The sequence below is a fragment of the Lissotriton vulgaris genome, chromosome 6, assembly GCF_964263255.1.
Source record: "Lissotriton vulgaris chromosome 6, aLisVul1.2, whole genome shotgun sequence".
Classification (NCBI taxonomy): domain Eukaryota; kingdom Metazoa; phylum Chordata; class Amphibia; order Caudata; family Salamandridae; genus Lissotriton; species Lissotriton vulgaris.
The window spans coordinates 574,952,950-574,979,248 of NC_141694.1; the positions used below are offsets into that span (position 1 = coordinate 574,952,950).

The 26,299-nt window shown below is 45.1% G+C and overlaps 1 protein-coding gene across 1 annotated transcript in view; it reads right to left on the bottom strand.

Moving 5' to 3' along the window:
- CEP162 (centrosomal protein 162) overlaps window positions 1-26,299 on the bottom strand; it is a 635,242-nt gene that overhangs the window by 569,027 nt on the left and 39,916 nt on the right. Inside the window, exon 2 of the mRNA XM_086926571.1 lies at window positions 11,571-11,652. Within this exon, the coding sequence (XP_086782697.1) occupies window positions 11,571-11,652 (82 nt within the window). The remainder of the gene's footprint in view (window positions 1-11,570; window positions 11,653-26,299) is intronic.

The following is a 26,299-nucleotide window of genomic DNA, read 5'->3' on the forward strand; positions in this document are numbered from 1 at the left end:
TACATATGTATGCGGTAACCAGGCCCGGTTTAATCTTGTTTCCTAGCCCATTAACATTCCAGGGAAGTATTGAGTAAGTACCCTTGTCAAGTGTCATCGGTCCGCCCATTGAAGTAAAGTACGGTGTCCTTCAACATGGCCCGCCACTGTCCCAAACCCAGGGCTCGTGTCAGGCCGCGGGTTGCAACTGACCACCCTTGTCTACATTGTGGGTGGTGTCTAATATCCCAACTACCCCTTCTGGCCCCCCACCCTGTCTCATCCAACCATTCCTCTCCTCCCATGCACTTATCCCCATATGTCAACATGACAACTGTGTCGCGGGTGGTTCTGAGAGGTCTGTCGCCCACCCAGCCCTCTTACCTTTCCCGTGGTCTCACCTTCGGTCTCTCTTGAAGCCAGTCAGGGGGAGGGTGAAGAAAGGGAGGAATGAACAAAGTGGACCAAAAGCAGTTCTACATAACAACAAGTGTGCAATAAATTGGAGATTGCAGCCTCTTGCTATTTCAGACCCAGAGTACTGATAAAGTTGGTGTGTCTTACTTGTCTCTTTCCAGCCTACCACAGCCAGGTATTAGTTTCCACCTTCTTCCCTGTTGTACTTATCGCTTTGACCCAACGATGTAGAGGGTGGGTTCTACATGTTTATAATAGTTATCAGAAGTCCATGTTCTGGCTTCAAAGCCGTCGAATTGTTCAGAGTGTTAGTCATCTGTTTCGTTCTCTTCATCTTCGCCGGTCTTAGTTGTCTTAGGACCCTTGACATGAGCAGTTCTCCCCGTATACGCAGACAGTCTGGTGCGAGAGGTATATTTCTCGGGTAGCGGCGTGGATTCCCACTGTTTCGCAAGCACCTGAGATCAATGCAGGATCGTCTATTGTCCTTTTCCAATCGAAGCGGTGGCAGCTCCTCCACCCACACCCATGCCTCTTCTGGGGTGTAGAAAAATAGAGTTTTCTGGTTGTAAAGGATCTTCAGTTTAACAGGGAATAAAAGCATATATTGAATGTTCATCGCTCTGAGCTTGGCCTTCACAGAGTCAAATGTACGTCTTTGGGATCGCACCGCTCTCGAATGGCAGGGAAATCCCATTATTTAAGCATGTGCATGTCGAAGTTCTCCCCGTTTCCTCACTTCTTTCAGGATCAGGTCTCTGTCTTCAAAATTTAAACACCTAGCGATAAGAGGGTGCGGTGGGACATTTGCGGGAGATTTCACGCTGAGTGCTCGATGTGCTCTTTCTAACACAAAGCATGTTGAGAATCCCGCCTCTGGAAAGGTATTTTATAGCCAGTTTTTCAAGAACTCCTAGGTGTCCTCAAACCTATGCATTCTTGGTGACTTTAACATTTGGTTTGACAAACCCAATATACCCCATCCAAAAACCATCATCACTGGCCTAGACACACTGAACGATGAACAGATCTTCCACAAATCCACATACCACCGGACACATCATCAATGTCATTTTTGCAAATCCAGAACTAGTTCTCTTACAAACAATTACTCCAGTCAAATGATCAGAAAGCCATTTGCTAGCTTTCCAACATAAAATACCACAAAGCAATACACACAGAACAACCTTAGATGCATCCACTTATAAGACCATGGAACAAACTCAATTTTGAATACTTAGAAACACAACTAACATCCAACACAGATTTGAACACAGTAAATTATGCGCAGAAACAATATTAGTGGCTACAGGAAGCTTTTGATAAACTAATACCAATTCAGAACAACAAAACAGGACAAAAGAAAACAGAAACTTTGGAGAAATACAGAACTAAAAGAAATAAAACAGTAAATTAGAAAGCTGCAACACACTTGCCCTAAAACAACCGCAATAATGACAAACTTCACCTACAGAAACTTAATTGATTATACAATTCAGCAATCAAATAAGATTAAAAAAAGGTACTATTCAAAGAGAATTCAAAATGTTTAATGTGCAAAACAAGAGTTTTATCAAATTCTCACCGAATTTCATATACCTAAATGCAGAGAAAGAACTCATCCTGTTACTCAAGATTTCACAGAAAAACTGGCAAATCATTACACAACCAAAGCAGATACATTGGACTCTTATTCAAAAAAAGGGAAAACCACCAGAACTAACCCATTTCCAAAACTCCCCTCCAAGAGTAGGCTTACCAGCCTCTCAATTCCTTCAAACAAATATCACAAAGTAAGTTTATGGATCTGGTCAAAGCAAGCAGGCCTGCCGGCAGACCTTCTGGCCCTTGTCCACCACAAATATTCAAGAACATTTTTCTAACTACCTCTGCTGTCACACCATAAGAATAATCATGAGTAATTCCTTAACTACAGGAATCTTTCCAGAAGACCTAAAAAAGGCATACATACACCCATAACTAAAGGAAACTAACCTGGACCCGTTTGACCCCGACAAGTACAAACCGATTACCCCGACAACTACAGACCGATTACAAATGGACCTTTCCTGGGGAAACGGATAGAAATAGCACGATTCACCCAGATGTCACAATTCATTGTAGCTAACTCCAGACTTCCTGACTTCCAAACAGGATTCCATCCAGGAAGAGGCACAGACTATGCTCTCATTACCATCTGAAATTACCTTAAAAGTACAGTATACTGGAAAGGGATTGCTGCAAAACTTCTCTTAAGACCGCTCAGCTTCCTTTGACACAGTTGACCATGACACTCTAAAACAAAGGCTCTACGTAGTTGGCTAGAGGGAACTGCCCTCGACTGGATTACATCTTACATTCAAAACAGAATAAATGTCATTCATTCATCACCTCTCTCATCCAAACCGTACTTTACAAAGCAAGGGTCCCACAAGACTGTATCATCTCACCCATGCTTTTCAACATTTACATGAAATCTTTACTAGCAATGATCGATTGAATTTCAGCCCACATGCTATAACTATGCAGATGACACACAAATGCTCCTTAAACTGGGTAGCCTCAAATACATTAGAAACTCACAAATAGTCAGTTGCCTCAGCGCCTTTGATCAGTGGATGATATGGAGCCATCTCAAATTGAATGCATCCAAAACAGAAATACTCACATGTGGTGATTGGAACAATTATATCCAACTCTCTGCCTGGCTTGACTATCTGGGACTACCTCCGAATGTATATGAGGAAGTAAGAAACCATGGAATTACCATGGACTCCAAGCTACCAATGAATGCCCAAATGGGCAAATTAGCAAGATCAAGCTTCATTACTATGAAAACTCTGCGACACATCTTCCCCCACCTTGGATTTCTACCCAAAGTCCAGGCTACTATCGCTCTTGTACTGTCTAAACTTGATTACACCAATGGCTTCTACCACGGATCATCGTTATCAACTATGAAAAGACTACACTGGATTCAGAACATTGCTGCCAGACTATTCCAACTTGTACAGCCACAATGCCACATCTCCTCTGTCTTCAAGACCCTACATTGGTTACACGTAGCCTGAAGATTCACATTTTAGCTGCTTTGTATCACCCACAAAGCAATGCATGGAACAGGGCCGCTTCTCAGGGATAAATTCACCAAATACATTCAACATAGAAACCTCTGCTCCAGACTGGCCCTTTGCCTCAAAATCCCACCATACAAGAAAAAAACTCAAAGTGGCACATCATTCTCTGTTCAAGCAGCCAAACTATGAAACCCCCTACCCCTAAACATAAGATCCACAACTATCTTTACATCAGAAGACTACTCAAGAGTTGGCGGTTCCCTACATAACCACCATACTCAAACAAAAATGTACAGCATATCTCTTTGTATATAAGCATTTCATTTGGTGATATGTATGTCTCTATATATGTGTATTTCTCTGTATAGATATGTATAGTAATTATGTATATAGATATATACATATATATATATATATATATATATATATATATATATATATTTGACATTGACTAATGCCGTTATGGCCGAAACGCGTCTGTCAAGTCATGGGACACAGAATAAAGTAATTTGATATTTAAAACTCGAGTGTGCGCCACACTTTGTTGCTACCGAGTATTTTGGAGAGAAAAGAAAAAAATAATAGATATATATATATAATATTTAGGTCTACTTTTATTCAATATTCTATGCTTAACATGCATATAGGTCACTATATAGTTTTCATACAAGTTATTTGATTACATGCTATGGTCCTACATTTATTTATCTATAACAATATGAAGATTTTATCATAACTATTTATCTACAATCGCTTCACTATTGAATTATTGAAAAGAGAAAATAAACACACAAATATATTAACCTAAATCACAACAACACTTGAACGTCTGAGTTTATTACATATAACTTAAATATTGATATGCAACCTTCCTTATACATGTAACCCTTCCATGGACTTATATATCTATGTATTCATTACTTTACTCCTACTGTAAAAAGAAAAAAAACATTGAGTCTCCAATGTACTACATTATGTTTCACCCTGTACTTCTCTCAATATATCATCAACCTCCAATTTGACTCATCCCAACACTCATTCTGCTGCTGTGATCTCCAAAATAACCTTTTCTAGACTCTTGGCTCCTCTATCCCTCTTTGCATCACTCAAAATCTCATTTTACTGCTAAGATTTCCCAAACAACCCTTTCTAAATTATTCCCTCATGTGTCCCTTCTTGGACTCATCCGACACCTCATTTAACTACTATGATCTGCCTAATCCACTTCTAGAAACTCTTCCCTCCTCCATCTCTGCTTTACTCACCCCAGGCCTCCTTCTACTACTATGATATCCCAATAAACACTTTCTAGACTCGCCTCTCTTCTATCTCTCAATGCTCTTTTTCAATCCACCCAACAGACTGGAAAGGGGCGACCACTCGGTCCCCCCGAACGTATGGCAGAGTACCTCGATCCCCCCGGGAAGCCATTTTGGGCGGGAGGCGCGTCTCGGCTGGTATGCCCGAAGCGGCGTAGCCGGGGCGCGCTTTTTCCCGCCCTAGAGTGGGCTGGCCTAGACACTGACGCGGCTGGCCACGCCCTCGGGGCAGGCCGGGGCGGGTTTACGCCCGCCCTGAAGACGGATAAAAAGGGACGCAAGACCCGAAGGCATCCTCTTGTTCCTGTGCTCTGAAGCTGCACCTCCTCGCTGCACGTGAGCTCGAGACGGAACGAAGAGCCAATTTTGAGCGTTGTAATCGTTCTTGTTTGTTTTGCAGATACTCTGTTGGAGAATGCCGAAGAAGGCGGGAAAGCGCATGACTACCGAGCAGATGCTGCGTATTCTCATGAAGGAGATGACCGAACTAAAGAAGCGAGTGGATAAGAACGAGGAAGGGGGACCAAAACGTCCTTTGGCGGGAGCAGCCCCGGGAGGGAAAAACAAGAGGCCCAGGAGGGGGGCAGCGGGAGAAGACATCCCGGGTCCCAGTGCCCCACTCGAGGCACCAACTCCCGTGCCGAAGGAAGGGAATCCGATTCCCGTTGTGGTCACCCCCGTGTCCGAAGAAGATATGCCGCCCGAGCTGGCAGCACAATTGGCAGCGTGGTTGGGTAAAGGTAACGAGGGTCGCCACGGCTGTCGACGCACAGGCACTGATGAAGCAACTGCGCGAGAAACGAGAGGCAGCCAAGGCGTCCGCGCCGGCTGCAGTAGTTGACAAGACACAAGGGACGAGTACGACCTCAGAGGCAGCGTCCGGTGCAGGTAAGCGGCCATTGCCGATTGCGAGGGATGAGTCAGCACCCTCTCGTAGAGAACAGTTGGGTCAACATGTGCCTTTGGCGATTAAGGAGAAGATTTGGGCGGGGGAATATGTAAACATCTTCTCGTTGCTTGTTGATCATTATGAGGTGGAGCATGTTAAGGGCCAAAAAGACCTCATGCATCCGAGTGTTTGGCGCGCAAAAATGGCCGCCTTTAAAGTGAATGAGAGTATTGGCAATTGGGGTAAAGCATGGGGGATTTTTACGTCGATCTTAGGGGAACGTAGGCCTGAGTTGCTTTCCGAGTTGCCAACCTATCAGTCGCGAATCATGGGGTACTCGACATCACACCAGGGTAACCATTGGTTCTGCTACGATAATCTGTTTAGAAAGGCGAAGGAGCATAACAAAAGCTTAACCTGGGATTGTTACGATTCTCTGACATGGGATAAAATGAAGGAGACGGGTATGTTGAAAATGCCATTGGTAGGAAGTAATGTTGGCGAACGGATTTTCGTATGGTTTCCGCATCCCGGTAGGGGACTTTCAGGGTGTGGAAAAGTGTAAAAATCAACTTTCCGTCCTGCAGCATACGACCGTAGTACAGGATAAGATCCGGAAAGAGGTGACTCGAGGTCGGGTCGCCGGCCCGTTTAGTGTACCCCCAGTGCAGAATTTTGTTTGTTCCCCTTTAGGGGTAGTCCCCAAGAAGGACCCAGGCGAGTTCCGACTGATTCATAATCTATCAGCTCCACGTGGTCTTTCTGTAAACGATGCAATAGATCCAGAAGTGTGTTCGGTGCGGGACGCATCCTTCGATGAGGCCGTAGCCATTTTGAATCGCCTAGGGCCCGGGGCGCTGATGGCGAAATCAGATATCGAGTCAGCGTTCCGATTGCTCCCGGTACACCCAGACGACCAGCGTCTCCTGGGATTCATGTTTCAGGGTTGTTATTACATGGATAGGTGTATGCCGATGGGGTGCTCTGTATCTTGTGCCTATTTCGAGAAATTTAGTAGTTTTCTGCAATGGGTCTTCACAAAGAAGACGGGTTTCCAACATGTAATGCATTACCTTGATGATTTTTTGTTCCTTGGGGCAGCCGGGGATCTCGAATGTGGCCAGGCCTTGGCCGAATTTTGTGTGTTAATGAAACAGTTTGGTGTGCCATTGGCACCAGGTAAGACGGTGGGTCCTGCGACTTGCCTTGAGTTTCTGGGGATCGAGTTAGATTCCAGTGAGGGTTGTTTTCGTTTGCCAGCTGATAAAGTGTGGAAGTTCAGGGCAGCCCTGCAAGTGTGTATAAATGCATCTAAAGTTACGCTGCATCAATTACAGCAGTTGGTGGGACAGTTGAATTTTGCCCTGAGGGTGATACCAATGGCCCGCCCCTTTTCCCGTTCAATTTCCCAAGCTATGGTCGGCCTAAAGGAGGGCCATCATCGCACGAGACTATCGGCTGAGGTCCGCCAGGACATGCGTATTTGGTTAGCATTTCTGGCGGATTTTAATGGTCGAGTGGTCTGGAACAAACCAGCCGTGTCCTCTGACGAGCTGGGGCTATGGACAGATTCAGCAGGAAGCATAGGTTTTGGTGCCATCTTTGGCACAAAATGGTCGGCACAGAGGTGGCCGACATGGTGGCATGACAGTGGTCTGACAACTAATATTGCTTTCCTGGAACTTTTTCCCATTTTGGTGGCCCTGAGAACCTGGCCCGAAGGGTTCAAAGATCACTCTGTCGTGTTCTGGTCTGACAATATGACCGTGGTTGAGTGCATCAATAGTCAGGCAGCACGTTGTAAACTGCTTTTAAGACTGCTCAAAGAAATTGTTTTACTATGTATGCAACTGAATGTGATATTCAGAGCAAAACATGTCCCAGGGGTAATGAATCAGGCGGCTGATGCACTGTCTCGTTTTCAAATGCAGGCTTTCTCGGGTTTCCTTCCCTCAGCGGACCCAGAGCCGGCACCCTTTCCCGAAGCTCTCTGGTCTCTCGGTGCCCCGAACTTCGTCACCTCGTGGGAGAGAGTCTAGCACCAAGGACGAGGAAGGCATACGAAGGGGCGTTTCGGTCCTATTTAGCCTTTTTGGGGACTGATAGAGAGAGGCTTTGGGGTCACGAGGAATGGGTAGTGAATTTTCTGATGTCCTTACGTAGGGCTGGGAAATCGGTGGCTACGGCCCAGAGGCATCGTGCTGCCATTTCCTTTGTTGCCAGAGCCCATGGTATCCAGGACCCGACAGCGTCTTTCGTTGTACAGAAAGCGCTGCGGGGGTGGCAACGCCTTGAGGGTCGCAGAGTAGATGAGAGGCGCCCGATAGGTTTGGATAGGTTGTCCCAGTTGTTGGCCACACTCCCGGCCACATGTTCATCTCAGTTTGAGGCGGTGCTGTTCCGAGCTGCTTTTACGCTAGCATTTCACGGGGCGATGCGGGTAAGCGAACTGGTTGCAAGGAACAAACTGGATGTGGCAGGGGGTTTGTGCCAGGAACACGTTCAGATCAGGGGAGAGACAATGACTGTCTCCTTTGTAAGGTCCAAGACTGATCAAGATGGGATGGGTGACTGCATAATCATACGCAGGATTCCCGGGTCCTCCATGTGTCCGGTAAAGTGTTTAGAAGATTACCTAGCACGAAGGGTGGCATCATGGGGGGGGACTTTGTTAAGACACGCAGACGCCACCCCACTGACGAAATTTCAGTTTCAGCGGGTGCTTGCGATGTCAATTGCCGCTGCGGGCTTGAACCCGGGCGAATTCGGGACCCATTCCTTTCGGATAGGGGCTGCTACGGAAGCTACAGCCAGGGGTCTTAATGTTGAACAAGTGAAACGAGTGGGGCGTTGGTCCTCCAATTGTTATAAGAGATATGTGCGGTTGCACATGTTGTGAAGCTGTAATAATGTACTCACGCTTCTTGTTTTTGTTTGGTTTTCAGTTACGCAAGCCTACGAGGCGGGGCGGACTATGCAGTCGACCCAACACCGGGCCAGCGGTCAGACTTCACCGGCTGTGAAAAAGGAGGTGTGGGTCGTGGGCCACTCATACGTGAGGCGTGCCGCGGACGTATTCAAAGCAGGTGATATGATTCACGTAGCTGGGGAATACGGGTACAGGGTGTCCTTCCACGGAAGAGGCGGTCTCTGTATTGACCAGTTTCAGTCATTTTTCGAGGGTCTGTTAGGGCGGACGAGGTCACCGCCGTCTATAGTCATAGTGCATTTAGGGGGCAATGATTTGGTCACCACCGGTAGACGACTTCTCCTGGAGGCAATGCTTTCCACTGTAAGTTGGTTGGCGAGGAGAGTTCCGGGGTGCAAAATTGCGTGGTCCCATATGATCCCACGAAAGGTGTGGCGGGGGGCTATTTCTATTCCTGCTTTGAATCATTCTGTTAGAAAACTTAATAACAAAGTGAGTAGGTTGTTCCGTTCCAGGACATTGCATTCTATTTCGCATGGCTGTATTAATGATGACAGTATGTATTTGAGGGATGGTGTGCATTTGTCTCGGGTGGGGAACGAGTTACTCATAGGAGACTTCTTAGCATGGTTAAAAACGTTACAACATGACCTTTAGGTAGGAGCTTTGTGGGGGGTCCGGATAGCCGGTCAACTATCCGGCCTGTGGCGGTAAGGTCATGATCGGTGAGCACTAATTGGAAGATCCCTATGAGTGGGCGTCACCCAACACGGATGGGAGCGCTCGGGAGAGGTGGCCTTTGGCCCCTCAACGGGGAGGCGGTCCCTTCTAAGGATGGGTCGCCGAAAGAAAAGGAAAGGCGGTCAAGGCCCCTTCCTGTGTAGGAGGGGTTACAGCCCCCTCCTGGGGAATTTCCCGGGGCCAGTGACGTCTGCGACGGCAGATGTGGTAAGTTGTGCGGGGTTTGGGGGGAGGTCTACGATACCTTCTAGATAACCTCACACGAGTCCTCGAACGACCTTTAACTGGCGTCGAGTTTATTGGTGCCCCCGTCAAGTCAAGGGAAATTGGTAGTTTGCACTTGAGGTACGCCTCAGTGCTGTCGCCCCTCCCAAGTGGGGGGGGGTATTTCTGGTTAGGGATCTTGACACCGGTTACGACCTTGCCGTTGGCCCTTAAACGTTAGGATGTACAATTTCAATATTTCAAGAAAATGTTTTGTAGGATGTTAGTTCGGCTAGGAGAACCTCTGTATTAGAGAATCTGTTAAGGTTAGCCAAACATCGCAATGTGGTAATGAAATTGTACATTAATATGAAATTGTTTAACGTTTTAATTTTTGTTTTAATAAATACGGCCGGGAGGGTCACTCCCTCCCTCTTCCAAAAACTTCAAGAACTGTTTCCGGTTTCCCTCCTTTGGGGATTGTGTTGAGAGGGGGTGGCGGGTATCTCAGCCATATGGAAAGGGGCGACCACTCGGTCCCCCCGAACGTATGGCAGAGTACCTCGATCCCCCCGGGAAGCCATTTTGGGCGGGAGGCGCGTCTCGGCTGGTATGCCCGAAGCGGCGTAGCCGGGGCGCGCTTTTTCCCGCCCTAGAGTGGGCTGGCCTAGACACTGACGCGGCTGGCCACGCCCTCGGGGCAGGCAGGGGCGGGTTTACGCCCGCCCTGAAGACGGATAAAAAGGGACGCAAGACCCGAAGGCATCCTCTTGTTCCTGTGCTCTGAAGCTGCACCTCCTCGCTGCACGTGAGCTCGAGACGGAACGAAGAGCCAATTTTGACCCACCCACCAGCCCCTGAGGACAGCAAGTTGTTTTGAATAAAGTTTGATGTGGTAACTCTAATTCTTTGTTTACAGGTGGGATTAGTATTGTGATAACTTTGAATATGCAATAAAGAATGGTCAATTTGTGGTGTGTTTTGCAAATAAAGTAATCCTGCTTTAGTGTTCATTAGTAAGCATGTTTTAATAAAGTTGTTGTTGTTACTGTCTTCCAAGTAATTTAGTCATTTAGTAATCTAGTTAGAATTGTCGTATTTATTTTGGTCGGGCGGTAAGGTCATGATCGGTGAGCACTAATTGGAAGATCCCTATGAGTGGGCGTCACCCAACACGGATGGGAGCGCTCGGGAGAGGTGGCCTTTGGCCCCTCAACGGGGAGGCGGTCCCTTCTAAGGATGGGTCGCCGAAAGAAAAGGAAAGGCGGTCAAGGCCCCTTCCTGTGTAGGAGGGGTTACAGCCCCCTCCTGGGGAATTTCCCGGGGCCAGTGACGTCTGCGACGGCAGATGTGGTAAGTTGTGCGGGGTTTGGGGGGAGGTCTACGATACCTTCTAGATAACCTCACACGAGTCCTCGAACGACCTTTAACTGGCGTCGAGTTTATTGGTGCCCCCGTCAAGTCAAGGGAAATTGGTAGTTTGCACTTGAGGTACGCCTCAGTGCTGTCGCCCCTCCCAAGTGGGGGGGGGTATTTCTGGTTAGGGATCTTGACACCGGTTACGACCTTGCCGTTGGCCCTTAAACGTTAGGATGTACAATTTCAATATTTCAAGAAAATGTTTTGTAGGATGTTAGTTCGGCTAGGAGAACCTCTGTATTAGAGAATCTGTTAAGGTTAGCCAAACATCGCAATGTGGTAATGAAATTGTACATTAATATGAAATTGTTTAACGTTTTAATTTTTGTTTTAATAAATACGGCCGGGAGGGTCACTCCCTCCCTCTTCCAAAAACTTCAAGAACTGTTTCCGGTTTCCCTCCTTTGGGGATTGTGTTGAGAGGGGGTGGCGGGTATCTCAGCCATATCATATGTCCACCGCTCAAAGTAATTCTTTTTTCCCTGTACTATTTCACCATTATGAGAGCATATAAATGATCAAAGCAAACTAAATGAGACTATGAGAGTCTCTGCACCATGTTCAGATAGGCAACTGTTGTAGATAATGAATTATACCTTGCAGGTTCTAAGGCAAAGCCTCTTGGAAAAGTTGGGTTTTCTCGAATAGGTTTCATCAATTCCTCCACTGTTGGCAAATCTAGAATACAAATTAATTATCAATACTAACATAATTTAAAAAATACAAAAACAATAAATGTACTGTTAAGAAACAAAGTTAAACAATATCCTAAGAGAGTGCACAATGGTATAGAGCTATCAGGCTTGTTATATGGAAAACTGTGCAACATAGCAAATCTGAAAAAGTTTTAGCTAACAAAAACTCTGTCATAGTGCATTAAAGTGCCCACTTGACATTTTTAAAATATTAAAATGAGCACTTTCATGAAATATTTGTGAAAGTTGGTCAATGACAAAGATAATTTGCGTCTGACTGAAATGTTAAATAGACAGGGTGAGTTCTGATCCCAAACCCAATTTCACAATAAGCTACTAGATCCATTAGCCATCCAACCAGACCCATACCAATGTCAGCATCTGTGATCAACTGTGCACCAAAGGCAGGCAAATAGACTGTGCCGCTTCAGGAGCCAGCAAATGCTGTCTGATCTGCACTCAAGCTCTTTTTGAGGTACTTGCAACCTTTTATCTACAGTAGTACGGCACATATATAGGCATCTTATAAGGACAGGGGCATGGGCACTCTAAGGGAGACCAGGTGGCTTCCTTTACAAATGAGAAGACCATGTCTAGCAAGTTACAAATGACCCAAGCAGGAACTCTACCTAATGAAATGTCAGGAACAGCACATGAAAGAGGATTTTAAAAGACTGGGTCATTGCAAACATACCTTCATCAATATCTAAATTCCAAGACTGGATCTGAGAAAGCTGAGAAACCTGCAGGATCTTGTTATAATGTAACAAGCTGGTTACGCTTTCGCCTCCATGAGCGCACACTACTATTAAAAACTGAAAAAAGGCCAGCAGATAGAAGTCTCCTATTACGGATGCCCTTAGTCTCATTAGTGATATAAATGAAATCTTCCCCCAAACTACGAAAAAAACTAAATGTTTGGCCAGACTTTCTCATCTGCAACTCACTAAATTTCATCTTGCGGGCAGCATCTCACAGTGCTTTTCTTAAGAAGGAATATTCAGGTATTCAATAAACTCACTTTTACTACATGCTTACTATGTCTATTCTTTCATTCAATGTCCTATCTTGTTCTGTATTAATTTAAGTGTTTGATTTTCTTTGAAATACATGCTCCGTGTAAACAAATTATTGAGCTGTATCCTTCCTCGGCAGCAGACCTTTTGATTCCATGTATTGAGCAGTAATGGCTACTGCCCACACTCAGTGGTGCAAGTTCAAGGTCTAAATACAGAGGTATGAATACACTGTGGGGTTTGTGAGGAAATTACACAATCACCACCCTGATGCACCTGCACTAATCATCACGACAAGAAAGCCAGCTTAGAGAGATTTTATCTGACAGTAGGCTCGATTGTGAGATCATGTTGATCCTGTGGAAAAAGAAAAGTTACTTATTTGTAACAATAGTTTTGCTGCTTAATGCTATTGTAAATTTACTTGCTGCATTATAATCTAATGATTGGACTTGTAAAAGCGTCTTCTTTACATGAATAAAGTTTCAGTATAAACACTTGACGACATCAGTATGACCCATTAAGATGTTGACTCGGCGCAGACCTGTGCCACACAATAGATGCCATGTTCAGACTGTCTTCCCTCTAATCGCACTGAGTGAGCTTTTACGATTATGTTCAGTGCAATGTAGTGTGTTAGAACAGCTTTTTGTTTTTTCAAACTCTTTCTATTACATTTTTAATAGAAAAAACATTATACTCAGCATATGATCACATATTAAATTTCACCAAAGGCAAGTGACAGATCTTACTTTTATCTGTGCATATTTTTTTGTCACTCCTACTCAACAATATAACTGTGTAGACCTCATCACAGTCAGGAATTACCCTTTACACCTTGAATTATAACATCCCCATGTTGTGCTGCCATGATTGTCCTATTTTGTCCCACTTTTGGGCACCCTTTACCCCCGTAGACTTGCTTCTTGGCCAGAATACACCAATTCATATCTTCCGTCTTGCTACGCATCTTGAGTGATCAATTTGCTCTCCAATTTCAGGCAATGTTTCTTGTCTCCGCGATTAAACCAACGGTCTATAGTAGTTTGGAGTATTTTGGTGGGCCACCATCCCCCGATACATGGAGTAGTAGCAAACTAGAAGCATGATCTACTGGCAAGCGAGTGACACACCCCAAGCACCAAAAAGTGCTCCATCCAAGGACAATACCATAATGTATGAATGAAGATGCCGGTTTGGTTGCACCCTCTTGTGCATATATTAGTGTCAATCTTCACCATTTTCCCTTGGGAAGTATGATTTATGCAGGATCATCAACTGTGAGAATTGGAACCCTGCTCCAATTGCCAACTCCCTCAGAGCTTGCAGGGCCTCCTTTCATTCTTCAATCTCTACTTCACCTAGATCTAGCTCTCACTCACTTCTTAACTTTGCCAAAGGGATCAGGGAGCTGTTGACTACTTTTTGTAAATCAGTGAGTTAACCTTTTTGGAAAGAAAATCAGAGAGGACCCTGTTTCCACTGGGCAAGAGTCCTCTATGAACCAACCCACCACAATGCGCGAATTGCTAGCACATGCCTGATTTGAATGTACCTATAAGCCTCCATGTCCACCAGGTGGTACTTTCGGTGAAGTGAAACCAACAGAACTGGTGGGCCCACCTTCAATAGGTTGCCTAGTTTACTTATTCTTAGTGATCCCACTTAAGGAACCCTTGTAACTTTCCCACCTCTACTAGCAAATCACTATCCCAAAGTAGTGTTTTGATACAGGATACCCTCCTGTCCAAGGTATTAGTTTGCCTCTATCTATGCTTTAGTAGTAGGACAGCATTGATCAGCAAAATCAATGCTACAGGTAAATTATCTTTTTATTTTGGCGATGAAACCTTTATTACATTTATATGTTGTACACAAATGGCAAAGCAGCGTCCACACACTAAATCAATGTCCATAAAGAGAATGAGCAGGTATAGAGATCTCTTAGTATTATTTGGACTTTAGTAGCTTCCTGCTTGCCTCAATGTTTTGCAGTAGTATCTAATGGCCATACGAAAGGATGTCTACTTCAGATATTTAAATATGTCTACAAGGGTCACTGTGTCAATAAAAGGTACAGACGTTGCTTTCTTTCTAGCTGAATGTGCCTATGGCTATCAGACAGCCCAATTGAATTCATTATACAGTCCAGTGTGCAATTGCTGATTTTGTTATAGCTGTGCCAGCATTCTATTGTGCACATGAGAAAGGGTTATCTTTAGGTCCCGTGTACTATAATACAAAAGAGAATGTCTCGGGTCTAGTGCATGTAACGCTCTTCCTGGAAGCATGCTGGGGTCTGCAAAGGAGGAGAATGATTTGATAGTTTTGCATGACACATGGATTCCACTTTAGGTACAAAATGAGTAGCAAAAGTTGTTGTAGTCAGTGCTTGTGTTTCTCCTATTCTACATAGTGGGGGGATGTATTCAAAAAAGGATCTTTCAATATAAGGGGTTTGAGTCAACAATTATGCATTGGTTTAAAACGAAGAACATTAATTTATGTAGACTCCATGTGGGTGTTGGAAAGTACTGGGAAGGGTAAAAACAAGTAAGTCCATGATAAAAGACATACCAAAGTCCCATGACTCCTATCAGATGGATAACGAAAGGTGCAACTAGCAGGTAAACCAAGTAAAGCACCTGGTTTTACACCATGAATAATATGGCTCCGAAGACAATGTGACAAAGCAGTTCCAATTTGCTGATTCCCAATTTGTGTAGAATGCTTTCTTTCCTCACTGATAGTATCCACACATCAAGTGTTCCCAATATAAGACTTCAGGAGCCATGTGATGCTTTTCAGCTGTGGCACCCAATTTGACCCAGCAGCAGTGATGCACCATTCAGCGTCATAGATAGTCTCTTATCCGGTGCCTATGATACGAGACGTGAGAAAAATAGTGGATTGATTCGCACAGGAGCAATCAAATTGACATCATGTGGGGCAGCACACATCTAGGGCAAACTAGAAGCAAATTTCATACCAACTAAGCCATATGGCGTGGCCAGCTGAGCCCCTATGCTAGTTTGGGTTGGATAAATGTATTTGTAGGACAAGCGTTCCTTGCAGATGTCACCAACAACTGCTGTGCAGTCCTTTCATGATTGTTGCCTGACTCTGCAGCATTTATAAATAATGCCAGTGTGGTCTCCAGGAACAGGTTGGACTACCAAGTGGCTGTAGGAAGTGCACCTTTTCTGAGTGGTCATCCCCAGTTTTTCGCTTTTGTTGGAACCTAGTTTATTGCTGTTTTTTTAGATACGGCACACTGGAACACTGCTATCAAGTGTCGATTGTATGTGTTCTAATTCCCCCCCCCAAAAAAAGAGAAATTGCCTAATCTTTTGTAGCCGTATTTAACTAGAAGGCCAAACTATTAGGTGTAGAAATACAGCCATGAAATGAAAAGTTAACACCAACCTGTGGACTATAGAATGTATTGTCTCAGCCACCAGTGTGACAAAAGAAAACATGACTTCAGGTATACCATTTTAGTCTGACAGCTGCTGTGTCAAACATGCAGTACAACCTGTTAAAATAACCCTTTTTTTACGCGGGCAAAACCCTCCCCTTTAAATATTCATAAGTCACCCATATGTAGGCCTGGTATCCCACAAGATAGGGTGCATGGTATTCGAAAGTGCGACATTTAGATCAAGAATATTATCATGTCCCTACGGTGACAAGTTAAACAACAGAAGAGTATAATTCATCAAATGCATAGAAGCACAAATGGAAAGAGAATGAATATGCAAATCTATTTGATTTGTATAGAAAGCCCTCACTCACCAACCTGGTTGGTGACATGCTTCATGATCGGGCCCACCGGGAAAAGCCGAATGCCTCCCCGGTGTGCTTCAACGCCAGGTTACTGCAGAGCTGGTTACTTGTGAAGATTTTGCGAATGTGAAAGGTTAAAAATGTACAGATTGTGTCTCACACAAAAAAAGTTTTATTCGGTGGCCAATATGACATATTAAAAACAATGTGTTTGGAAATTACCAAATTAATTGTTCGGCTATTACCACTTAAAGTGGGGTCAACATGTTTCTTCCCTCAGTGTATGATTTACAGGGCATTCGTCAGGACCGTGGGGAGTGTACCTCGGCAGTATGGGCACGCTAAGGCCCACCCTTACCTGAGGACGTGAAAGTTAAAAAGAAGTGTAAAAAGGTGCAAAACAAACCAACAAGTTTATGGGGTAAATACCTCAAAATCAGAGAAACCTGTTTAGTCTGCTAAAGAGAAATTGACACACAGACATATAAAAAGAGAAAACTCGTAATTATTTTCAAAGCATCGCTGGTTTGTTGAAATTAAACCATGCTCTACAAAATGTGCTTCTGACTTACCACCAAAAAGGTGGTTGCTAAATGGTAACTGTAATAATATCTTACAGTGATAGGAGTACTAGACGTGAACAAGAAGGCTAGTGGCGATACATGCAAACAGTTTCACATAAAGACACCTGCACGCCTATTCTGGCGTTATAGCGGTAATAGTGTGGGTTGGAGATCAATGGGCCATTATGTGGGGCCGGTGGATCAAAGTGACATTACTATAACCCAGCAAATTTGGTATAATAATTACTATTAAAAGACTCTCACTTGTAAAGTAAAAGATCCACGCCCCATAGGTCTCAGGAGGGGGGTGGAGGCGAAAATGGCACACCATGCGGGAGGAAGAGCGACATACACAGCAGATTGAAAAAAGCGGCATGAGCAATGCTCGATTCATCGAGGAAATACTTAGCTGCGAATGTAGAGGAGTGGAACTCACGCCCGCAAAGCCTGGCACCCGCTCGATACCTGCGTCAACCCTCTACGGTGACAAGACCCAAACAGCTATTTTTGCTGTGGCAGGCCTAGCTGTCCTACGTGGATAATCAGTGTACAGATTAAAATACTAATACTATATCTTTTGAATGGGACCACCAAGAAGAATAATGAAGCCACTGTTTTTATAGTCATTAGAAATCCAATTCAATGGCGAAGTTGGATTTTAATACATTTTAAGGAAAATTTACTTTTAGAAAGTTTGACTTTACTTGCCTTGTCAGAAGGCTAATTAGTGTAAGCCTCTGCCAGTATTCAGCCTGTACAATCCACTGTTTATCCTAATGAAGACCTGGTTCCGCAAATTATCATTTCTGCAGGTCGAAAAGTTGATGCTTAAACAAATCAGCCTGGACTGCAATATTGCAGTTGAGCAAAAAATATACAAATATGTCATTGCCCACTCTGGAATTATTGTATTGATCATGCCAGGCAATATCATTTTGTGTATATATGGTTTTGATTTCACTAGTTTCACACTACACAAACACTGTACCATTTCATCTCTCATGGAGTACCTGTATGTATATATTGATATTATTTGATCTGTTTGACTATATGACTCACCCTTTTGGGAAAAGTTTCAAATTGAATGTGTGATATTGTTCAGTGATCAATCACACCATGAGGACAACAAAAATAGCCTCTGAGAACATGTACAAGTAGGCCTGGTGCCCATTCAGTTGGCTTCATTAAAAGGCAATTAAAACTCGTAGGAAGAATATCAAGGTTGTAAAACCGTAATTAGAACATTACTTTTAACTTCCATAGACAGCAGCTGTAAATTGAATACCTTAGGTGCATGTCTTATGACCACAACATAGGAAGCACTCTCTTCCGCTGATGGTCTAGGGGCAGAACCCAACCTAATATCAGGGAAAGTCTCCAATCCAGTGGCCTCTTGTAAACCCATGTACAGATTGTCATCATCATAGGGTAGGGTCAAATCATCCCTATCATCTCCACTGTCATCTCCGAAAGTAGTTTGATTCTGAACACAGTGAGAACAAAAATGTTGTTGGAGAGCTGGAGGCTGGCTCCTAGGAAAAGACATGGTTCTGTCTGAATCAGATTAAACTGAGACTGGGTGCACCCATACAGATTCAGGAACACACCATTGGGTGGAGCAAGACAAGTTCGGCTCAGAGTCCGACATTGGGATGTAGTCCTCCAACATTGTCAGGGGCCAGCATTGATATCAAATAAACTGATTTGGATTTTGACATCAGAATTGAAGACAGCTTTGATGTTGGAGTAGAACCTGGCACAGGTTCAGGAGGTACATATGGCATTGAGGATGGATCTATCACCGTTAACTCAACTGGAGCCCTTAGCGTATCCTTTGGGGCCCGAAGGCTCACCTGAGGAGTCAGAAGGGTGCCAAAGGTTTGCAACACAGATCCATTTAAGGTCTCAATCTGTTGTAACATCGCTGATGGCCCCATAAACTCTGGGTGAGTTGGAATCAGTTGTAGAATCGGCTCCTCTGCAGGGTGCTTGGAGCACGACAGAGGTATTCAGATATCTCACGACTTATCTGACACAGAGTGGCAGGATGGGGATGAGTTCTGGATGCCCTTTTTTGTGTTTGAAAGCATTATTGAAAAGCAATAAGAAACAAAAACATGACATCAGCAAAAAGAGGTAAAGACATAACGAACCATATCTGAGGTCATTACATTACTAATGTCATAACTAAGAAATAAAAGCATTTTCCTGGATGCCCTTTTTATGTTTACGCTTTACCTTACCAGAAAACTTGCATCATGACGAGGACCTGTCAGGGGACAGGTTTGCACCCTCGACTTCGAGGGGGGCTTAGGTCACTTCTTTCAATTTTCAGCAATGTACAGCTTCACTTCGTGTCTGAATTCATAACGGCACACTCTTTCCATGACCTGCATTCTCCTAGTTCAAAAAGGACACCTGACCCTTAAAGCGGAGCTGGTACTGGAGTGCTCTAATGGTGAGCTAGGCATTAGGAATGAGATGAATGTATGAGTTTGTCACTCCTAACAATTTCAACACTGCCCTGGCCTTGCCTTTTCAGAGAGTGATACATCTAGTGTAGAGGACTAGTGTTCTGAAATGCGAGAAGCTGCCCTGCTGTCCGAGTTTCGTCTGCGCACTGGGTTGGAAGAATGGCTTCCGAAGGATGACTAAAGACAGGTGCAGTGGTTCAATAGGCATGTTCATGCAGAGCTGAAGTGAATTTTCCTTCACCAACCAAACTTGTTTCGAGTCTGTGTGCCTGTCTGCCTTAGACATGCTGCTAAAATAGACAAGCAATGGGAAAGGACTCTTGACGTTGATTTTATTCAACGTGAGAGCATTATGAAGTAAAGTGTTTTCCACCGAAGACAAAGCAAAGGTATTTCTTATACTTTGGATGATAGAAGGCATACAGAGGCATCCTTCAGGTAGATGGTTGCCCAGAAGAACAATAGTTACTTACCTGTAATCTGTGGTTCTTCAGTATTGGTGTCTTTCATAGATTCACATGCCTGAATCATTCCCCGTAGGCGGAGTGGGAGTCCCACGGTACATAAAAAAGCAATAATATGCCTATAGAAAACCCAAAACCTTGGTAATAACAAACCAGGAAGTAAAGTAGCCCTAAGCTACAGTGTAAAAAACTTCCACACTCATAACTATCCTAGTCATTTTGTATAGACCAAACTGCAGCCAATCAGGCCACAGCACCCACCAGAATGTTTTCACCAGAGGCTCAGGCACTCAGATTTTCTCGCACAGGAGTGAAACCAACATAACTGCCTGAGGGAGCCTCTGAGGGGAGGTGGGCGGGTGCATGTGAATCTATAAAAGACACCAATACTGGAGATCCACAGATTACAGGTAAGTAAGTATTGTTCTTCTCCAGTATTTGGGGTGTCTTTCATAGATTCACATGCCTGAATCAGAGTAGATAGCAGTACAAGAAAAAACAACATGCTCGTAAGATGCTTACAGTATACAGCAGATATGCATGCAAGGTAATAACCAAACCCATGTTAGAAGCGTCTAAACAAGAGCATAGAGGAGGAGGGAGAACAGAGGCTCACCTTATTTGAAAAGATTGCGTAGAACTGCTCTTCCCACCGAAGCATCTGCATCACTTGCTGAGTCCAGACAGTAGTGTCTTGTAAAAGTGTGCCTGCTGGACCACGTTGCAGCCCTGCAGATTTGCAGAAGGGGCACACCAGCGAATAGAGCGGTGGAAGAGGAAACCGCCCTTGTAGAATGTGCTCTTGGTAAGTACTGCAAGGGTCTTCCTGCCCGTTGATGACATAGTCCAATTGCTGACGAGACCCATCTGGCAATAGTCTGCTTGGATACCGCGCAGCCTTTGCGCAGTCTTCCATATGCCACAAACAGTTGGTCTGTCTTGCGAACAGTTGCCGTTCTTTGAAGATAGAACCTGAGACATCTCCTGATGTCTAAAGAGTGTAAAGCTCTTTCAGCCGGTGATTGTGGATTTGGAAAAAATGTCTTGAGGATCACCGGCTCATTTAGGTGAAAATCCAATGGGATTGGTACGTAGCACCACAGAATCTTAGGTAAATTGCAAGAAAGGCGGTTTTGAAGTGAATGCTTGAATGTCACTGACCCTTCTAGCCGATGTTAAAGCCAATAGCAAAGAGACCTTCCAAGTAAGAAACTTGAGATCAATCTTATGGATAGGTTCAAAGGGGTGACGCATGAGTTGGGCTAGCACCACATTCAAATGCCAAGATGGAGGTGGTCGTCGAATCGGAGGAAACATACGAAATAGACCTTTAAAAAATTGCTGGATTATTCTTGAAGAAAACAGAGTTCGATCTGTCCTGACGGAATCTGGAAATGGCTACCAGAAATACCTTTAGGGTTGAATGTGCCAAACCTGATCTAGCCAAATGCAGAAAGAAAGGCAAAATTTGTTCTGGTCTAGCATGAATGGGATGAAGATCATCAGCTTGACACCAGGCACAGAAACACTTCCATTTGAGTTTGTAGGTCTTAATCGTTGATGGCGCTCTAGCATTAGCGAGAACTTCTTGACAATCTTGAGGAATGTCTAAGTGGGCGAATTCATTGCGTTGAGGAGCCAAGCTGATAATTTCAAAGAAACTGGGTCCGGATGGTACACTTGGCCCTCTTGAATTGTCAGGAGATCCGGTATTCGAGGCAGCTGTATCGGCCTGCACTCCGAGAGGAGGAGAAGCTTGGTGAACCAATATTCATGTCAGGGCCACCTTGGAGCAATCGGGATTAGACGACATGGTTGTCTCCTCATCTTCCTGATGACCTTGGGGATTAAAGGAATCGGCGAAAAAAAGCGTATGCAAATATCCGACACCAGTTCATCGAAAGGGCATCCCCGCATGAGTTCTTGTGGGGAATCCAGCTTGCAAAGCGTGGGCATATCCGGTTCCGATTCGTCGCAAACAAATCCAGGTCGGGATGACCCCACTCTTGGAATATTTGATCCAGGGTTGGTTGATGTAGCTCCCATTCGTGATTGCATGCAGCAGACCTGCTGAGGGAGTCTGCTAGTACAATGGCAGCCCCTGGGGCATGGACCGCCGACAGATTGGTGTTGTGATCCAGGGCCCAGTTCCAAATCTCCTGTGCCTGATCGGGCCGACCTTGTGCCTCCCTGTTTGTTCAGGTAATGCATGCTGGTTGTGTTGTCAATTCGAATTAGAACCGTAGAACCCTCTAAAATTGCTTGAAAGGATTTCAGGGTGAGAAAAATGGCTGGTAACTCTAGGAGGTTTATGTGCCACTTTTTCTGCTGTATGTTCCATTTGCCACTGATTGTCATTCCTTGGAGGTGGGCGCCCCAGCCCTTCAGAGAAGCATCTGTGGTCACGATGAATCTGGGCACCTCTGTCAGGAACGCACATCCCACCTGTAGGTTGCACTTTTGCATCCACCATTGAATGGAGTTCCTCATCCGAGGGGTTATGTTGATAACGTCTTCGAATGATCCTACTACCTGTACCCACTGAAGACTGAGTTCCTCTTGCAAGGGCCTCATCCTTAGGCGGCAGTTGGGGGTGAGAGGAATACAGGACGAGATCATCCCTAGGAAAGACTTGAACTTGCGAATAGACACCCACTTTCTTGTTAGTAATGTAGAAGCCATCTTGTGAATCTTTAGCTGCCTTTCTCTTGATATGAAAACTTGGGCGAGCTTTGTGTCCAGCGTCGCTCCCAAGAAAGACTTTCTCTGTGATGGAGTCAGATGAGACTTTTCGAAATTCACCGAGAAACCCAGGCTCTGAAGTAGTGACAGACATCTCTGAATGTGAGTTCTTGCTGTGACGAAAGAACTGGCCTTGATAAGGCAGTCGTCCAAATATGGATAAATCTGAATTCCTTCCAATCGCAGGTGGGCTGCTACCGGAGATAACATCTTTGTAAAAACTCTGGGGGAGTATTAATTCTGCACCACTGCAGATGCTTTCTTTTTTGAGTTCCCCTGACAGATGTTGGGGAAAGTCACATATCTCTTTCAATTGCTAGCGTCTGTATCTTTTAGCAGGAAAATGTGTCACTTTGTGGGGTCGGATGAATCGACTTTGTTTCTCATTTTATCTAACAGCTGGAATAACAGAGCAGTTTCTTGATGCAGCGACAATCATGAAGTCTAGGAGAGCAGTGAGTGTATGGAGTTCAGATCCTGTCAGCCAAACTAACACCAAAGTATTAGTCCTCTTCCTTTCCAGGAACCCCATACAGATATACCGCTCTCCCTAAAACTTAAAAATCTGATACCATATCATAAGGTCAGTTAGAAAACCTCGGACAGATTACTTCTGCCCTCTTACTTAGTTATTTATTGCAGAGTTTCATTGAGCGTCATAGGTACCATTAAAGTTACTTCAGAGCACTAAAGTCTAATGGAGTGGAGTCTTGTAAGAAATACTCATGATACTCGAGTAGCACATGCTTTGCCATTAGTGTAGATTCCAAACCATATTGTGGGTAGCAGTCCTTCACTTGAACCATCACCTGCCACTCCTTAAGAATCAACTCCTCTCAAAGGCTTAGTGGCTGTGATTGCTGGGGCTAGTGTAAGAGCCAGGTACCTCCTCAAGAGAGGAATCAAAGTTGTTGGTGCCTATTTCCATCTTATGCCAAAATACCTTAATTTTTTTATTTGAGCTACGGTGATCACAGAGGCTTTTTGAGCATCAATTTGAAGGGTACAATTCCAGGCCTAAACTCTATTTTTGTTGACGGCTCATAACACAGAATATGCTTTGAATAAATATTTTGGTTAGTTGTTGAGAGGTTTTGCTTAGGAATGGAACGTTTTTGGTGCAACAGCAGCCGGTTTGTAGGAGGGAAGCCAACAGCATTAAAATGGCAGAGGGGTCTTTTGAGCAAAGTATACAAGGCCTTCTGCCATGATGGCCAGCTGGGGTGAGGGCTGTAACGAACAAGTTACTTACCTTCGGTAACGCTTTTTCTGGTAGATACAATATCTGCCTGTGGATTCCTCACCTTGTGAATATCCCCCATGCGTCAGCAACATTCGGAAATTCTTTTGTAGCCTCGCGCCGACGTGGACTCGGACGTCATAGAGACACGACATCGCTTGCGACTCGGCTGACGTCACCGACGCCTACAATAGGCCCACGCCGGCGTGATGACATCAGTTCCGCCCTTTTTTCCGTGCCATCGAGGCACACGGACGGACCAATGACAGTAGATATATACAAAGTATACACAGTATACAATAGTCAAGGCAAAACACACAGTGTAAAGCAAATGCAGGAAAGCAATACATTTCCTTGACAACAAAATAAATATACATTACAGTACAATAACTCTGGCATAGAAGAGTGGACAACGGGGAGGCGGGTGGGTCAGTGAGGAATCCACAGGCAGATATTGTATCTACCAGAAAAAGCGTTACCGAAGGTAAGTAACTTGTTCTTCTGATAGATACATCTGCCGTGTGGATTCCTCACATTGTGAATAGAGTCCCACAGCAGTCCCCACTCCCGGAGGAGGGTGTCCACTCTTCTAAACCAGGAAATCCTGAAGGACAGAGCGCGCAAAGTGGCCGTCCCTCCTGACTTCGGTATCCAAGCAGTAATGCTTCGCGAAAGTGTGGAGGGAAGACCAAGTTGCCACTCTACAAATATCCTCAACAGGCACACCTCTAGCCAACGCAGAGGTCGAAGACTTAGCTCTTGTAGAATGAGCCCTTATACCCTCTGGAGGTTCCTTACCGGCCAAAGAGTAGCAGATCTTAATGCAGAGAACGATCCATCTTGATAAGGTTCTTTTATGGACCGCTCTTCCCTTCTTGCAACCAGCAAACCCAACGAAAAGCTGGTCCTCCAAACGAAAATCCTTGGATCTGTCCAAGTAAAAGGAAACCGCCCTCTTAGGGTCCAGACGGTGCAGTCTCTCTTCCTCCTTAGAAGGGTGAGGAGGAGGATAAAAGGAAGGTAGGGTAATGGACTGACTCAAATGAAAGGGAGTCACCACCATAGGCAGAAAAGCAGCCCTGGTCCTGAGAACCATTCGATCAGCATGAATGGTCAGGAAAGTGGGCTTAGAACTCAGAGCTTGAAGCTCACTTACCCTCCTTGCCGAGGTTATTGCAACGAGGAAGACTGTTTTAAAAGTAAGAAGCCTCATGGGACATTTGTGAAGAGGCTCAAACGGAGCACCCATCAGAAAGGACAAAACAAGATTTAAATCCCACTGAGGCACAATAAAAGGTGAAGGAGGGAACTTATTTGTGAGGCCCTTCAAAAATCTCAAGACCACGGGAGACTTAAAAAGAGACGGCTGGTCAGGCAAGCAGAGAAAAGCTGACAGCGCCGAAAGGTAGCCCTTCACAGTAGCAACAGCAAGCCCCTGTTGCGCCAGCGAAAGAGCAAACTGTAGTATATCAGATAAATGGCCTCTCACAGGGTCAATAGACTTCTCCCTACACCACTCAACAAATTTCGGCCATCTATAAGAATAGATGGACTTAGTGGAGTCACGCCTGGCGGATAAGATGACATCCACAACGTCAGGCGGGAGGGAAAAGGAATTCAGGTTGCCCCGCTCAATCTCCAGGCATGAAGGTGTAATGTCTGGAGGTCGGGGTGTAGAACCTGCCCCTCCATCTGAGAGAGGAGGTCTGCCCTGAGAGGGAGACGGAGCGGCCAGTGAGAGGAGAGGTGGAGAAGATCTGAGTACCACACCCTTCTTGGCCAATCCGGGGCGACCAATATAACTTGGGCCCGGTCTTGGCGAATCTTCCTCAGAACCCAAGGAATCAAGGGTATGGAGGAAACGCGTAAAGGAGCTGACCTCCCCAGCTCAACTGAAACGCGTCCCCCAAGGCTCCTTGCATCGGATACTGGAGACTGCAGAATGACCGGCAGTGAGCATTCTCGCAAGTGGCAAACAGGTCCACCCGAGGAGTCCCCCACATCTGAAAGATGTTGTGAACCACCTCCGGGTGAAGCCTCCACTCGTGGTCGGCAGAGAACTGCCGACTGAGACCGTCTGCCCGAACGTTCAGAACCCCGGCCAGATGATTTGCCATCAGACAAATCTGATGGTCCTGAACCCAGGACCAGAGACGCAGTGCCTCCCTGCAGAGACACTGCGATCCCACTCCTCCCTGTTTGTTGATGTACCACATCGCGGTCGTGTTGTCCGTCAGGACTTGAACTGACTGACCGCGAAGGGAAGGGAGGAAGGCCTTGAGCGCTAAACGAATCGCCTGCAATTCTAGAAGGTTGATGTGAAGCAACCTTTCCTCTGGAGACCA